General features: G+C 39.9%; 2 protein-coding genes across 5 annotated transcripts in view; both read left to right on the forward strand.

The window, feature by feature from the left end:
* Positions 1-294: 294 nt before the first annotated feature.
* Positions 295-5,064, forward strand: LOC139772786 (uncharacterized). Its single transcript, XM_071706719.1, has 4 exons — positions 295-660; positions 2,598-2,638; positions 3,587-3,783; positions 4,119-5,064. Exons 1-4 carry the CDS (start codon positions 576-578, stop codon positions 4,180-4,182), a joined length of 387 nt encoding a protein of 128 aa, XP_071562820.1. The 5' UTR covers positions 295-575; the 3' UTR covers positions 4,183-5,064.
* A 1,427-nt stretch (positions 5,065-6,491) lies between these two features.
* Positions 6,492-18,029, forward strand: part of Sap47 (Synapse-associated protein 47kD) — a 67,435-nt gene continuing 55,897 nt past the window's right edge. For 3 of the 4 annotated variants that reach the window (XM_071706712.1, XM_071706714.1, XM_071706715.1), the window contains exons 1-3: positions 6,492-6,877; positions 10,893-11,105; positions 12,209-12,294. In XM_071706712.1, coding sequence (XP_071562813.1) covers positions 6,735-6,877; positions 10,893-11,105; positions 12,209-12,294 — 442 coding nt within the window. In that variant the 5' untranslated portion in view covers positions 6,492-6,734. The remainder of the gene's footprint in view (positions 6,878-10,892; positions 11,106-12,208; positions 12,295-18,029) is intronic. The other variant, XM_071706713.1, reaches the window with a different exon arrangement.

Consider the following 18,029-nt stretch of genomic DNA (forward strand, 5'->3'; position numbering starts at 1 on the left):
TTTTGCATTTCAAAATTTAGCACAAAAAAAAACACCTGCGAAAAATAGAAGAATATAATTTCTTCAAAATTTGAACTTAACGAAAGTTCATGTACCCGGAAACTTTCCATCGATCCGTCGTCTATATCTACACGTGAGGTCAGCTTTGCAGCCACCCCCGTGTCCCACCCCCATCATTTTCGTAGTAGCATCGCGTTGTGGCCGCATCGTAGATCTTCGTCGGCCGCGGTAGCTAGGAAATATTTTAAAGTCTGGCGCGTACGTGTGTATACTATACACTGTACAGTGGCATACCCTGTCCGACTCCGACGAGGTCTCAACGGGCAGCCACTACTCCGCAAGGCTAGCTCGCACGTTGGCGAGCGGCGAGAAGGTCGAGGTGGGTCGAGGGGAGCAACCACGCGAGCGTCGCGACCGACCAATCCGGGCACTTGGCGTTTCTCGGTCGTGGCGTGCGGATGCTGTTGTGATCGCCTGTCCGTCGCTACTTGCCGCATTTCGCGACCGCGATCGCGCTCGATTTCCGATTACGCGCCGAGTCATCCGTCGAGAGTCGACGACCCCCAACGCTAGCCATGTCGGTGATCTACAAAAACTCGATGAGCGCCATCGGCAAGTTCGTGCCCGAGAAGCTGCAGCCTCTGTGGAAACATCCAGCTGGTTGGTAAAGCGGTCGATCGTCGCGTCCGTCGGCGTCGGGCCGAGCAGGTGGCACGTGCCGTCGGCGCCTGTGCGTGCGTGCGTGCGTGCGTGTGTGTGCGTGCGTGACGGACTGATTGCCAGAGAAACGAGAGATGCGCCGGACGTGACGTGGTTTTCTAGATAAATAATATCTTCCTCCCCGAGATTGGTGAATCGTTCGCTCCGCACTCCTGATTTTCGTTTTGAATCGATTGTGGTATTTCTAAGTTTCGTTTACTGATTACCGCGAGTAATTGCGGGTTAATTATTATTATTTACTGCAGTCACGATAAATCAGTATGAAAATGTGTTGTCTCCAATCTAGCTTTATTTCGTTTATCGGCTAATGACGCAAACACTTTTTCCGCATATTGATATCGTTACTCGTAAGACTTGGCGACTTGCCGACGGCGCGTGAACACCCTACTCTTTACAATGCAGTCTCCTCGAGGTCGCATTCTTAAATCAGTCCACATCTACATTCTGGATTAATGAACGTGTTGCTCGCTTCAGTTTTCATATTACATTTCCCTTTATTTGCTATAAATCGAGACGTAGCTCATTGATGGCGATATTTTCAACCTTGGCCTTACACGAAGACATTTAACTTTCGCAATCTTATTATCTTAGACTAATTTAAGTTCACGTGTATCGCAAACACGCTCCTTAGAATCGGAAGAAAAATAAACGAAAATTGCCGGTAAATCGTATTAGTGAAAAGTGAAAGTCCGTATCAGTGATTAAAGAAATAGCATTGAAGTTATCTCATTTCATAAGTGCGCGTGATTCACAGGCTGATCCGATATCACATCACGTGAACTTTCTCGAGTTTATAAAACATTCACTAACATTGATAATACTAGCACTGATAGTATCATTGATTAAATCACACATTTAATAACGTGAGATTTCTAGCTCGGGCATAAGGCTGCATTTCAAGATTGAATGATCGGCGTGATATAGCGTAAGGCAATATATAACGAAATTATATTATTAGGCGCAAGATCGCGAGCCACGAGCCCGATGACCGAGAGTGTCGGTATTTATTCATTCTGCGAGTAAGTACTATCGGGTTGTCCTATTTTCCATCAATTCGTGCCATTTCGCGTAGCTGCCAAGCCAGACGAGAGGCGGTCGGTAGGTCGGTACCTTCACCGAATTGTAATGGATGGAAACGAGGCCGCAACGACGTCACGTCTGCGTCAAAGTTGCTCTGACGAATTTACTTAGGTAGCTATCGGACAGCGGACTATCAGAGCGGAAGCTTGAATAGATGGAGCGAATAGATTCAAGGGTATGCACGGGAACGCATCAATAACCGGGCATTGATTATCGTGTTATATGTTACATTACGGTGGAACTGTACTTTGAAGCTGACTCTTCTTGCTCCGTTTGACTTTCCCTTTTCTTTTTTCATCATATATCATCATATATCGTATTTAATGTACATATCGCACATTTGCTACAACAATGACATAATTCGGAGAACGAATTTTTCCAAAAAATAAGTTTGAATGTTTTGAATCATTATTTGGTAATATTACTTTTAAACACGATTTTGGTGCAATAATTGATTGTAGAGGAACAAAAACATCTAGCTATATATTAGCTCTTTATTCAGTGTATTGAATTTTTATAACTTTCTTTTTGCAAACAGTTCAAAAATGACAATTTTTTAGTTATGTCGTTGTTGTAACAAATGAGCGATATGTATTTCGTTATTCATCTTCTGTGTCTTCTATATTTTCCGTTTCGCGCTAATTGCTGCGAACGTCGAGCGTCTTAAAAGAATTGTATGAAAGATAGTTGAATGAAAAACAAGCTGACTGTGATTTAGCATGAACACGAAGCCTTGCGTCACTACAACGTGCTCCTCCGTAATTCATATCGATTGCATTGCGTGGTTTTTTTTTTAGGTCCACAGACCATCTTCTTCTGGGCACCGGCCTTCAAATGGGTTAGTAATGTTTTCATTCTCTTAATATCGATATTGCCGACCCGTGTCGTGATTCTGATAAGTTAATCGAGTAGCGAACGAACGGAAAAGATCCAGAGCACTCGAGCGACGTTACGTAAACGCAGAACGTAGATTTTCCGTAATAAATATCTTCAATTTCAAACTTCTTTTAGCTTTAAAATTCGCTCTTATTCGCCTAGTTTTCATTTTATTCTTTTCATCATTTTAAAAGCGTCGTAAAACGTCACGTGATTGAATAATAGCTTGCATGCAGTTACACAATTTTGTTTCAAGGTAGTTGCTACTAACGTACGTTGGCAAACAGATACGTTATACAAAAATACTCCGAATGCTGCGTTCATTCGTGTTATAATAAATAACATTGCAGTTCAATGGGTATGCGGCAATTTTCAGAAACAAATAAATATGTGCATTTTGTCTCTCCAACGAAAATATTTTCACGCTTGAAACGCGGTTTTATGAAATATTCATTTTAACGTATGACATTTCATGTATCGTACTGTAAAGAACGCAAAAGTAACATAAATAAAGAAATGATATAAATATAAATCTCGCGATGTACATTACAAAACACGGAACGATTTATTCGATTGTTATTGCGCTATTTAAATCTGTTTTATAGCGGATATATTTCTTTATTTATATTTGTCTACATACATGTCTAAAAAAAAAACCATTAAAAAATACAGTCAAACTTGAAGCGAATGTGCTGTGTCATAATACTGATTCGTCGATTTTTTCGCGCATGCAAAAAAAAGATAAGACTGATAACAAAAGATATTACGTGTGTTTTTTGTTTAGCGACTCAAGTCGACACAAGCGTCATTCTGTCTCTTTTCAACATCTAGTGAGCAACAAAGACAGAGTGACGCTTGTGTCGTTAACTGGAAAGCACCTCATGTAAATCACTCCTTCTTCAATTTGTAGGGCCTCGTAATCGCCGGCCTCGGTGACTTGACGAGGCCAGTGAACAAAATCTCCGTCAGCCAGTCTTGTGCCTTGGGCATCACGGGGTTGATCTGGACCAGATACTCCTTAGCCATCACGCCGAAAAACTGGAATCTTTTTAGCGTGAACCTCTTCGTTGCGTTCACGGCTATATACCAAATAACGAGATCCCTGAGGTAATTACCTCGACGCAAGTAAAATTCTATATAAGATTCACCCTTTGATATTTTCGTTTCTACACCTTACAAATATCATTGCTATTATCATTGCTATCGTCGTGTTTTATGTTTACCTAACATAGAAACGAGTCTTTGATTATTTTTATCAGATAAAAATCTTATTTCTGCGAAATTCTTTTAACGCTGTCGCAGGAATTGGTTAAGCGATTCTGTCAGTATTTTCCTGTTTTGCTCACGGCTACCCGCATAATTTATATCGTTTGATATCGCGCGACTTTGCCTCTAGCCGCTCTCCGAGGACTTTAACTTTACCGAATTAATATTTGTCTCAGGTATCAGCGCCAGCAAGCAGCTTTGGAGGCAACGAAGGCGATCCCGTCAAACGCAGCTCACTGACGATAACTACAACATAGATATAGATATACATTCCTAGGGAAATGAAAAAAAAAAGAATATTTAATTCTTCGCTACTTCGCGTTTGAAATGTTTATGTTACCATTCAGCACGTCGGGACGAGTAGTCTAGTCTAGATGACGTGATGTTTAGCGTATCCGACCAATATTAAATAACAAAACGTGAAAGATAAATCAGTGATATATTAAGTCGTACTATAACTGGCTCAAACTTTTAAAAATCATGAAGATATTGTACAATTACGTTCGATCTGTCCCCGATCGGGCTCACAGCATATTATTTAATGGAACAAATGTCACGAATAACTCCAAAGGGATATCCGATTGATGTCTCCTGATTTTTCAAATATTTTCGCGACATCTATTAAACATCTGGGACCGATCGAAAGGAACGTAGCGAGTTTTATGTAAAATTGATTGACTTTCTTGGTGCCAAAGCTGTGATATGTGTAACGCACGATGTAACATTATTCACTGTTCGGATTATCGCTGGGCGATAAATGAATATTATACACTAGATAAAAAGTACAACTACACAGGGCACAGGACGAGTGGAGTCTTGGCCGAGAGCGATCAGGTGTAACGGATGCCGCGGATGATTCGTAATACCGTATCGCGCGTTATCAATCCATCGACAACACGATTGTACCTATGTATTGGCCATTACGCGCCACGTGCGTTCTACCTCGAGACGTAACGATGCTCACGGTGCGTTTCTGTATGACATATCGACGTTACGCGGCGCTTCGAAGGCGAGCGGACAAATATATAAAGTGTTACATGTCAATATCGTAACATTTTAATTAATATTGTTGTAACTGCCTCGCTCCGGTCAAAGTTGAAATAAAATTACAGATATTTTTAATATCACTGCGTTGTGAAGTCCCAAGCGATCGACCGCACCCGAGGCATCGAGATTCAGCGCGACGTAGGTAGTTGTCGGAAGGTAAAAATTGATATTCAACTGTGCTACGGATAATGGTAAGTTATATCGGGCAGTAAAACGGCGTTTACTACGTGCAGGCTTTTAAGATGTGGGATTCGATATCGCACTTTAATAACGGGAATAATGCGCATTAATGTCTCTCGTATCCTCGTTGAACGCTAAGCACACAGATATTTTACATCGTCGAGCGGATGATCAAAGATATATCTCGTTTGATTAATGGGTTTCATCGCGCTTCCGCGACGATACCGATGTGTTGCTGTTCGGCAAGCATGTCACGAGATTAAGAAGAGATATTACGAGAGAAATTCAGATTCGCCGAGCACGCGCCATGTATAGCTATTAGGCTCACAAATTCATGCGTATTGTCGATAGTTATTAAATTCAATTTTGCTACTAATCTATCTATTAATTTAATCTTTTCCGTAAAATTTTTTACCGTAAAAAGCTATCTCGAGCCATTAACAATGCAAACCTATCATTCATCTTGCTAAATGTATTACAGAGGAAATGTTTTTGCTGATAATTTTTGTTTACCACTCAAATCTTGTTTTGCCTGCGTTCTTAATTGGAAAGATGTTCACAGATGTTAAATTATGTAAAAAAACCATCGTTATTTATTAATATCTTATATAGTTCAATTTCCCAAAGGGGATTAAATTTTCAATTTTAACTACTCTATATTATAAATTCAATTTAAATTTTCTTAGAATATTAACCGAGCCAAGATTACACTTCTGAAGTTCGTCGTAAATTACGAATATATTCTGATATATTATAGACGCTACATATTCTCGATATTATTATTTATAAAGAAAGTACATGACGTATACAAGAAACGCGACCGAGAGAGAGAGAGATCTCCATCAATCTGCCCGGCCGAGCTTCCAATATATTATTCATCAAGAACGAGATAAATTCCGATATATTCTAGTCGTTACATATTCTCGATATTATTTATAAGGAAAATACACGACAATTACAAGAAACGCGACAAATATTCTCCGTCGTCGCCCATCGGCAAATCTATTAGAATCCTAACGTTCCTCGGTGCGCGACGGACTCAATTCCGCCGCCTTCCAAGCCACCTGACTTGAAATCGATCATTTGGAGAGCCAGCATCTGTTAATAATCATTATCCGAAGAATCGTCTGGCGCATTGTCATATTTTTCATCGACCAGCGTAACGCGATTTTTGTGTGCGACCCGACAATCAGGCGTCGGCGTTGCGTCGCGTCGCGTCGCGTGCAATCGATGGTCGGCGATGGTTCGCGCGCTCGTCGCGCAAGGCCGGCGGGCGTTGGCGTCGCGACGGATGCGCGGCGCGAGTTGCGCGCGTGCACGTGCCGCTTACGCAGTTCGTGGCTGCGCTGTCGCGAGAACGGACGAGGTATTCTTGTATCCGTTGTCACTTCGGTCCCGCGAGGGCTTCGGTAGTTCGGTGACGTTTCCGACAATTCCGACTCGATTCCGGTGAGTACGTAAAGCGAGAGTAACGTCGTCGTTCGATCGAGGAAGGAAGTGAAAAAGAGCGAGAGAGAGAGAGAGAGAAGCAGATTCCAGCCGAGCTCGCCGACGCACATAGCAAGATGTTTTCCGGCCTGACGAATCAGGTGTCCACTTGGATGGGCAAGAAGCCCGAAAACGGCAGCGAGGCGACACCCGAGGAGCCCAAACCGCTGTCCCCGGACGTCGAGACCGGCGCGGATCTCGAGAAAAAGAACAACACCAGGTACGTTCCGTTCCGCGTTCCATAACCTGAAACTAGCTGCGAGTCGCCGCGGGTGTTTCTCGCGGATTCGATTCCTCGCCCCCGTCATTAAGTACGCGTCGTTTACACCGTCGCTATTCGTCGCGAATCGCGAATCGCGAACTGCGTCGCGAAGTGCAAACTATCAATTACGCGAATCGATCCTCCTCGCGACTTCGCCTCACTTCGCTCGGCGTGGTCGCGGATTCCCCCTCGCGGTTCTCCGCCTCCTCACCCCTCGACGAGGACGAAAAAATTCGAACGCCGCACGATTCCGGATGCTGCGCGACGAGGAGAAGCCGATTCTGGATTCCGGAAGTCGCGAATGTAAGTGCCGGGTAGCGGGCTCGTTTTCACGCGCACGCACGCAGCCTCGGTGGAATTAACGAGCTAAGTCGCGATCGCTCGACCCGCGAAACTCGGTTCCGGAAAGGTCATTTCTGTAATTTTTCTCCTTACAACAAAAAAAGGAATGTGTGTTTAAAACTAACGGCATAACCTCCTCGCCTCGGAGAGAACGGCGTTTTCGTGATTAGATCAATAACGCCCGACTTACGTAAACTAGCGCGACGCGGCGATATCCCGCGCGGATATCGCGACGCCGAATTTGTACCATCGCCGAGATTTTAGCCGACGCACGTCCGTTTCCTCGGTTCGCTTCTCGACCGCATTTTCCGCCCCTTCCTCGAGTTTTTTCTCGCTCCCCTTTTTCGAGCCATCGCAGCAGTTTGAATGTATACAATACTAACAATACTTAATTGTGTTGTAAGTACGGATAATACGAAAGCTCGAAAGAAAACGGGCCTAACATCAGAACGATGTACATATTTCTATTTTCATTTTTTTCTTTTCATCTGGGCCGATCCTATTTTTTTGTGGAATTTACCACCGTGCTGAAATCGGGATTAGATTTTCAGAATTCGCTTATAGCGTCATATTTTTCACGCCTATCTATCGTAAATATATACAACACATGTGTAAGAGTAATATTTTATATTTTTATAATATAATTTTAAACTGTTCTAATTTTATTATATATTTATTAATGAAATAACAAATGAAGCACGCTATAAAGTGCATTTTATTATACTTAATTTTTCTTTAAATACTTTTTAATTGACTCAGCGATATCATGATTTTGCGCGCCTTTAACTTTCTCTCTCAAATTTTAACATTAATTCTTTCTATTATATTATTTTTAATATATAATTTCGTTCCTAAAATACGATCCTAGAACGAAATAAACTCGGGAATAAATTACTCTATCCGTGTCTGTCTGTGTGTCTGTACAGTCGCAATAAGATTTCGCGGACAATCGATTACGAATATTTATTTGTCATCGACAAAGAGAACCCAATTCGACAAATGGAACAATTGGAAGATCAATGCTTCCGGGAATTTAAGTTTTCCACAACGTCGTTTGTATCTTCGACTTTGACCATCAGACGAATTATCTCGTTAAATGAGTCGTTTGATGTTCATCTATCTGTTTGATAACAATCATAACAAAGCATCATACAAAGTTCTGTGTCTCCACAGTCTTCGGTATGATACACGTGACCGATAATAATTATCTGTTATCTGTAGTTTTGACATATTGCAATGGCAGACATCTCTATGAGTGCGTATGCAGTAATTATAATTTGTAATATCGATGAAATATTCGACGACGCGTGCTATCTAATGAGTTTTACACAGTTAACGCGCGATGTGTGTATGTGTTTGTGCAGTTTATTACGCAACTTCATGCAAAAACTTGAAGGCGCTCTTAACAAGCTAACGCGCATTGATAGGTTGTTATGGATACGTTTAATTTCGAAACGTGATTAATTGCAACGTACATATTTTCATCACATTTACGCATGTGGCTCTCCTTCTAAAATTCTTAAGTTTATTATTTAAGTTTTAAGTAGTATAGCTTAAATTCACGGTCAGGTGTGAGGGTGTGACTCGTAACACGTGTCATTGTTTGCAGGCGTGTCATTTAGATTAGACTCTAAAAATAACAGAAATTATACATTTTTGTTTTTATTAAAAAATTGATTGTATTACATACATACATCCACACATATATACGCACACGCGCGCGTGCGTTATTTACACTGTCATATGAAAAAATGTAATCTCGATTAAACCCTGTAAAAAATTCTCTCTCCTCCGCTTTTATTTTAATGCGGATTTTTGCAGAGTGCACTGTCCAATTAATCTGCGCGTTCGTGCAATATGCCATTACACGCGTCTTCATAATATGTACTAATGAAATATTCTTAAAATAAAATAAGTCACTTCCGCGATGATAACGCGTGGACTATGCTCTCCGACTGTGCACTTCCTGCGAAATCATGCGTCCGCAATGACAGGGCGCGCGTCAAATGTCAGTGCACACAACGACCCGTCCACTCTCGCGCGAAATCAATCCTCCACGGTGGTGCTCCACGTTCGATCGACCGGACGGATGTACACAGTCATACGGAATTTGCGAAATGGAAATCGTAGTACGAGCGCACTTCATTTGCAATAACGCTGCTCGTTCACGCGCGACAAATTCGCGTTCCCTCCCAATAAAAAATTTAATCGGGATGAAATATTTGTTACGACATATTTATGTGTATCGTGTATACATTACATGAATATATTTTACCAGAACGTCGAGATATTTTTAAGTGGAAACGTAATATTTGCTGTGCATGATTCAATTCCTCTCGTTATTTTGCATTTGCATACAAGATATTGAAAAATTATCGAGAAATTAAAAGAACTTGGAGAGAGATATATACTTCATTGTGATTTATTTCGAAATAAAATACAAAATATCCTATGAAATCCCTCATTTTTCAATTATTTTATTTTAATACTTTTATGCATAAAATAATGAAATAAGCTGATTGCTAAAGAAAACACGTAATTGCATTTAAGAAAAAGTATGCCATTTGCAATATGAAATTACTTTTCTGAAATGTAATGAAGTTTTTTTTTAATAACTGTGTTAATTAATTAATTTAATTAATTTGTGTAAAAAACTCATTGAAAAATGATCTGGTTTTACCAAATAATTTCATATTTTATATCAACAGACGTCAGAATAATATGAAATATTTTAATTAATTTATATAATGATTAGAGAAATTGAATTTTGCATTTAAAGAAAATACTGTAGTTAACCGGATTCCGATATAAATAATTTCCCGAAGTGCATATATCTTCTGAGAATATACTGATATGAAATATTATTGTCTTATTGTGTATGCAAATTGGGTTGTACAATCCTTGCGAACTCGTATCTAACGCATTTCGAAATTCTCGTCTTATCTATTAGTCAAAATTCATAACTTGAACGCAATTAGTGCCAATGGGAATTTTGTCTCTGCAAATCCTTTGATTGATAATTAGTCGCTTTCCCACTGCGCGGCACGTCATGTAAATTACAACTTACGTCTCTCAGGCGGGACATAAAATTTTGGCCGAGTAAAGAAGTTTTTAAACGAGGCGAACACACACTTTTACGCTACGAATTTGAGGAAGTGATTAAAAAGGTCGTGTTTGTAAGCGTGGGCCCAAGCCCACGCTTCCTCATGTAATCCGATTTCTCCGCACTAATCTAATTAATTGATCGGTTGTGCGTTGCGGTTTATCGTACAACGCGGCGTTTATACTCGTTATTCATTGTGTCTATTAAGTGTGTTTTATAACATCAAATAGAAAATTGCATTGCAATTGAGTTGCGTTGCTCATGTTTCTCGTTGCTGCAAAGGACCACGCTGTTAGCGTTGCTTAATTAATCACTTTGGCATTCGCGACCAATACGGACGATTATCTCATATTCCATTATTCTTAATCCGCAATCTTTAAGGTTTCAATTTTCCATTTGAATGTATTGTGCAGAATCCATATTTCAGTGAAGTCGTAGAATAACTTTTTTTTATTCAGGATTTTCATTTAAATTCATATTCCTCTGCAACAATCAGATTCAAGATATACATGGTTCTTTCTTTTGCAGTCCGAAAGGCAATAAATTGGAGATGTTCGCCGGGGTAAAGAATCAAATGTCCGGCTGGTTGAGTGGCGGTATACCCGGGTTAAGCCGTGGCGCCGGGGCTGCCGAAGGTGAGGCCCCGCCGCCAACCGAGACAGAAGAGAGCCAGCCTCAAGAAACCGAAGTTCCCATCGACGAGCAGATCAAGGATGACGATGCAAGCAGGTTGGCGTTAATGTATTTATTTTTTATTTACACTTTATTAGGTCGTTGCGTATGAAATGTCGTTTTTAGATCAACACAACGATATATTTTATTTCCGAAGAAATAAAATATATACGTAATTGAAAAGAATTCAATCAATGTTTCTCTTTTATGTCTCTCAATGTGAGAAATTGCTCTCTTTTCGATTAAGTATAGGAAATTTAAAAAAGATGGAAAAGATTAAAAATTAATTGTAAGTTTTTAGCTTTATATCTATATTATTCCGAGTATTATTAAATTATATTAAATTTTGTTTTAAATGTTTAGCTTGACAGATCATAAACTCAAAAAGAAAAAACTTACTTTTGTAGGAGAGTCATGTCTCTTTAATCCGATAAGGTAAATGTACCAATACCTGGACAGTCAGAGGACACGTACCTATATCTGGACACCTTTGTCATTTTAGTCCTTAAATAAGTATAAACGCAAATCAACGTTTGGATACTATGTATAACTAAAATTTCAAAATACAAGAAAAATATTTTTATCTTTGATTTTAATTTGCGTTATACTTATTTAAAGACTAAAATGATAAAGTCCAGACATAGGTACGTGTTGAGAATCGAATATTCGTGTTGAGAATTAAATATTCCAAAAGCGAGTATCTTTCGAGAACGCTCGAAAGATGCTCCAAACCGCGAATGTTTACGTTTCCCCCTTTTTTTTGGTATTTTCTCGAGCAAACGGCTCGCAGGTGTACATCGCGTGATTGCACGTACCGCGCCCAATAGTCTGTTCGCTAGACGATTTGGAGTCAATCAGCGGATCTCACGTCACGAAATTCCTCGCGGCCTAACGCGAAGCTCCGGCCGCGATCCCTTGCCTGCTCCTGCCGGGACAGTCAGTGAGCCAACAAAATCCGTACGCGACACTGGACACGTGGACCAGGCATTGGTACATTTACCTTAACACCTATTATCTCGGACATTCACTTTGTAAAAGCCGATAAAACTGAAACTTTTGAAATTTAATATTTCACATGCAACGACCGAACGTTATTACCGTTCGCGAGCATAACGCTCCCGTTCGATCTTACCGGATAAACGGTAGAATGCACGGGGAAAATATTTTTGCAGTGCGACTGGTGGGGCGGACAGCGGTCCCGCGAGTTTAGAGGGCACCCCGACTGACGACAAGAATGGACAACAGGCTTTCGGCGCCGGTAAGTTCCGTGCCATTAATGTGAATATACCGTACGACGTGAAGATCGATGGCCGACATCGTCCAGGAATCACTTTGAACGCCGTTTACATCGTTATTTGTGGAATTAAAGCGTCTTACGTGGTATTTTTCACGAGACTACCTCGGCGAATCTCGGGTATATATCATTTTGAACGCGCATCGACGTCAGCGTAACGTTATCGCTGCAGTCGCGCATAAAATCAGCGTTTCGCTTAAATTGTTTTTAGATAGGCAAAATTGAAAGCACGTTTGGACGAATAACTTTGCCCATATTATCTCGAACGTCGTGCTTACTCTTCGCCTTTCGTGAACACCATATATGTCCATTTTGGAACAAGTGCTTTAATATTAAAAATATGTATATATACATCCACCAAGATATCCAATTTTGGTCGCAGTTTTTGGACGTTTATGCGTACCCATGCTGTGTCAGAGAAAAATTAATCAGTTCTTTAACTCCGCGCTCGCTTCGAAAATTACGGTAGAAAGTTTTAATTAAATCCTCGTCCGTAGATACAAGGGGGAGATGCTGAAGAGCTTGTATAGAAGTGGCTTATATTAACACTGATATCCATCACAGATTAGTTTCTTTATGTACAAAGTAAAGTTAATATATAATATTATATGTATATATGTGATGTATACATATAAAATGCATAGCTTGGCATTTACCATTGGTTTCAATCAATTTAAAAATGTTAAAAAAACGCGCGATATTGATCGCGACGTAGATAGAATATGTGCCTCGTGCATTTCGATGTCTACTCACATTCAGTCGTTCGTTTCTACTGCGTTCATTAAAGATTTGATTTCCTAGGACGACTGCGAGGCATACGCGTCTTTAGTAAAATAGCTAACGGCATTTCATGCTTCGCCAGCAGGAGATGCATTCATTAGAGTAATAAGTAATACGATTACAGCCGGATATTATCGATTAATAATTGCATTTATTATCAATCGATATTTATAATTTCCCGATATTTAATCTCTCTGATAATTCTTCTAATATATAATTTTATTTCTCGAGAATTCTCTTAAAAATTTTTAAAAATTTTTATCTTAAATTTCGAGTGAATATAATTTTTAACGTCGTTCAAAGCTTGATATTAACTCATTGGAACATTCCAATTAATGGGGCAATATGCTTCTTTGATATGCCAGCATGACTTGAGAATTTTATTGTTACTCGAAACCCCTGAGTATGCGAGTCGACAAATAATGATTTCTTTTGAAGTAGGTCGCGCTTTGTTAAGTATGCTCTATGGTTCACACAAAGAGAATTCATGGCGCGTTGCACCTCGAAAATTCGCTTCCTCCCTCGCGCGTACGCAACGATACGAATTATTTCTTTCTTCAATGAAAACAAATAATTACGTCAGCGTTTTACACGAAGAATTACTTTACTCGTTTTACGCATCTTATTTCTTTTTCGCCGCTTTCCTTGCACGCTACGAGTTGAGACACTTCGCGTAACGATCGTATTTCATTCCATAAGAGTGGAATTTTTTGTAGGATAACGGAGCTCAATGGCGTGAGAGAAAATGAATTAACGTACGTTACGGTGGCAAGAGAAAAAAAACCGCGCGATAAATTCGCGCGAAAACGAGCAAAATATTTTGAACACGTCGTCGCGATGCACGTAGCTCTTTGCCTTGCTTGTGAGATATACTCTTATTTGTCCGAATCAGAGAAGTACTTTTACATAAGCAGATTTTTCGACACGGTGCATTTCTGGGAATTTCTCAGAGCGTAACTAAAAATGCGGAAGCAGTGACTCTTGAAGAAAATTTTTTGAGTATTTGCGTCAGTCCGTATAAATTCGAGACTGAGAGAATGATTATTTAGACGACAGATTTATTTTGTATTTACCTTTATTTAACTACTTTACTCTCTCTAAATCTCTCTGACGTGAGGTATCTAGGACAAGTTTTAATCTTCATACTGAAGCATACCGAAATTTAGTTACTGAAACATTAGTTATTTTAATTTAGGAAGATGAAACGTGGGTTGCGAGATTATAATAATTTTAATACGATTCTGGGGTAATATCTACGAAGGATTACTCTTATTATAAATTACATTAATATTTCTACGCTATTCACGTTTATACGCGATCTACGTGTGCAAACAAAAACGTGTGCGAAACAAATTAGTAAATTAAAAATCCTTTACATTAGTTCACGTCCGCACTAGACTGCACAATCGCTGGTTAATTCGACTCGGTCGTCAGTCCTTTGATTACACACGCTGCTAAATCGTCCTATGTGCCCACAGAAAATTCGATTTCTGCCCTCAGCGGTTATTTGCGCTTGCACGCACGTGATACCCTAGTGTATCTCCTCTCCCGAGAATTGCCTTTGTATTATTCATACACCCTTTATCTCGTGAACCTTTTTGTACATGGATTCGACAGAGATATGATATTGCCTCGAAGTTATAGCTACCTTTCGCGCGATTTCTCTTTGAGGAAAGTGTTTTTGCCTTCTGGCACAGGACTACCGTAGTAATGTATATCAAGTCCTTGCTTGCAAATAATTAAAGGGCCGCATTAATATTTGAATGCGTAAGAAATGTTTTTGAAACCTGGAGTTTGCTCTCTATTTATGATATACCTATACCTTTAATTAAATTCTTATTAGATAATTTCTTCTTTGAAGAGATCTTAAGACTATTTTGCGATAATATTTGATTTAGAATTATCGAAATTATTTTGCTATTTGTGCAAAAAAAAGACAGTTCCTTTAAAAAATGTCTTTTTCCTTCTCTCTCTTGTATTTCTCGCCAAATAAAAGAATTATATCTATTCTCGTTTTTAAAAATAAAATCGCGCACACATGTTTTTTGTTAATTTCAACTACAACGCAGATACAGAAGTAGCAAGGAATATTATTTTGAGTGGAGTTATCTCTGTACTTCTCAAATATTGACCGTAGCGAAGTCTTCTCTCGTGGGCTATGTTATTATATAATTTTTATATTTTCCGCGCGCTCGAGTATCTTTTTTAATTCGTTGCCTGTGATAATGTTTTTCGTTATTGCGCGTTCCTCTTCGGGTAAAACTCAATGAGGTCACTTTGCTCGGTTCAACTCGGCGCGCTCCCGCTTTGCGTACAGCGCGGTGAAGCGTTTACAATGGTATTATCGGAAATCGCGCTTCCATCAGAGCTTTGCCGACCAGTCTTACGAACAAAGAGCAAGTTGCAAAGGCGAATCGTTAAGTGCCATCGTTCAAGAGAAATTTTCTCTGGAATATATTTTCTCTTCTCTATTCTTTCTCCGAGCAAAAACGCATAGGGACTCGGAACCATCGCACATTACAGTAGGATAGACCGGTTTATTTGAGCACTATGAAAATGTGCACGGAGGTCAGCCGAGACGAAATATTTGATGAACTTTGAAGCCGCGAGAAGGTCTATATGAATACCATCATGTTCCAGGATATGTACATATACGTTCTACATAATGCGCAGATGATATTTGCAACACTCACGAATTGTATGTTTAAAAATGTACAATACGCACAAATATAATTAGATAGTATATATCTTTGCTTTCATTAATCGAAACGAATAGATTCCGTCGTGTGAAATTAGAGGTGCGTTGTTTTGCGCAAACGGGACACATGACACATCGTGCGGTTTCTATTGATCGAATCGAAGCATCGGGCCATGAAATCTGCACTTCTGTGCAGGATTCGAATGCTCTAGCTAGCAAAATAAACAATAACCATGATGTAATTTATTGTGAAATATACGATATTTGCGCGTGTATATGTAAATTGTTGTGCACGTAACAGCTGTTACATTTACTCTAGCTTCAAAGGACACAGTTGATAAAATTAGAAAAGGTATTTTAACAAATTTTTAAATATTTAAATTAAGGTTATTTTATTATTTTCATAGATATTATTTTACGTTACATTTAACTTTTATCCCCGGTACAGATTTTTTTATTTAATTATTTAATGCGCGAGCGTTTCATTGGGAGTCACAAGGGAGTTTGTCATATAGACGATTGTTGTTCCATCGCGAAAATTCTTCGCTGTGAATGAGCAATCACAGTACAAAAGTGCAATTTCCGCATCGTTGATTTTGCCTAAGAGGCGTAGGAGATACAAATCGAGAAAATTCAAGTCTCATAACGCATAATAAACGGATCTATAAACGCTATCCTCGATCTTGCTGGCTTTTTTCTTTCAATCTCGCGACTTTGTGAAATATTTCTTCATCCACTATTCCAGCATGAATCGAGCGAAGATTAACAAAATAGAGGGTGAATAAGAGATGAAAGAAACGGGCTCTCGCTGGACTCGTCCTTGGCCTGGGTATACACACGTATGTATATATCTACTCCGGTATCAAATGAGCTATCGAACTATCTATACATTCTATACGTATACTTAAGTAAGATTAAATGCTATTAAAAGCGAGAAATGTTCAGATATTAGTATTCTCCTTTTATGATCTACATTATCAACCCACGTAAATGACTTTTTAATTGCTCTCGTTTGACTGAAAAACCTTTGTCACGGTTTTTAAAACGCTACTATTGGAAGATTTAACAGCCGATTCTCTCGCTAATTTCATCGCTTGTCGGTTACGCATAATTGTCAAAGGGAAAGTTCGCATCGCGTGTACTCTGATCGAGAGAGCACTAGTCGTAGTTAATTCAGCGTCGATTAAAGGGAGGTGAAGATGAAAGATCTTGCGAACGAGAGAGAAAGGGAGGGAGAGGGAGAGGGCGGGTGTATATGGGAAACTGGCAGGGGGTAGTTTGCGCAAACGGGTGAAAGAGAGCGGACGCTGCGCGTGTCCTTGGCCCGAGGCGGGCCAGACTTCTAGATCCGACGGCGCTGGCCTCCGTCGGATCTCTCGTGGACAAACTGCCGTGCCGTGAAGGAATCGTTAAAAATGCTCCCACCTACGTATCATCCGTTGTTTCACCTCTCGTTCCATCCTAGCGTCGATGATGATGCGTGGGAGTAGTGTCGCGAGTGGGTGGGAAAACGATCGCCGAAACGTTCACGCTCCCCGAATCCCGTGTATAACCAGATCCAGTCAGCGAGTAGCCGTCCTTCGCGTCGTCGACGGGTTGGACCCCATCTTCGTCGATCAATACGCTTCCCCGACCGACTTTTCCTTCCCTCGGAAAATCAGCTACTACAACGTAACCGCAGCTCGATGAGCTCATCTCTACCTGCTATTCCATTTTCTCTTCGTTGATTTGTTGTTTTTCGTTTATTTGCCAAATTTCAGGATAACTTGGTCAAGTTGATGGTACTTGAGATGTCTCTCTGTCAACAGGATTAGATATATTTGTCTGAAATAAAACTGCAATTTCAACGTGCGATCGGAAATGAAAGAAGGAAAGATTTTACTTGACTTTTTCATGAGCTTTTTATATGCGTGTATATAGGTTCTCCCTGACGTACTGGCATCTCAATGTACAATTTTGATATATGGAATATTTGAAGAATATTTTGAGCGCGCGCGCGCACACACACACACACACATTATCGATCTTCTTCGCCTACGCTCTTTCGTTCAATTGTTAGATGTATTTCTGATACATCTCTCTGCGTGGTTTCGAAGGCTGTTCGACTTCTCCGTAGGGCCAAAATTCCTCGTTGTTTTGCTTAGGATCTGAAATACCAACGGAATGCAAGTTGTACACGTTATCATAACAAATCTGGCAGATAATAAAACATTACATACGT

Source organism: Temnothorax nylanderi, unplaced genomic scaffold (assembly GCF_030848795.1).
Source record: "Temnothorax nylanderi isolate EJ_2023f unplaced genomic scaffold, tnyl_v1.0 TNYL_tig0053_pilon, whole genome shotgun sequence".
In the NCBI taxonomy this organism is placed as follows: Eukaryota; Metazoa; Arthropoda; class Insecta; order Hymenoptera; family Formicidae; genus Temnothorax; species Temnothorax nylanderi.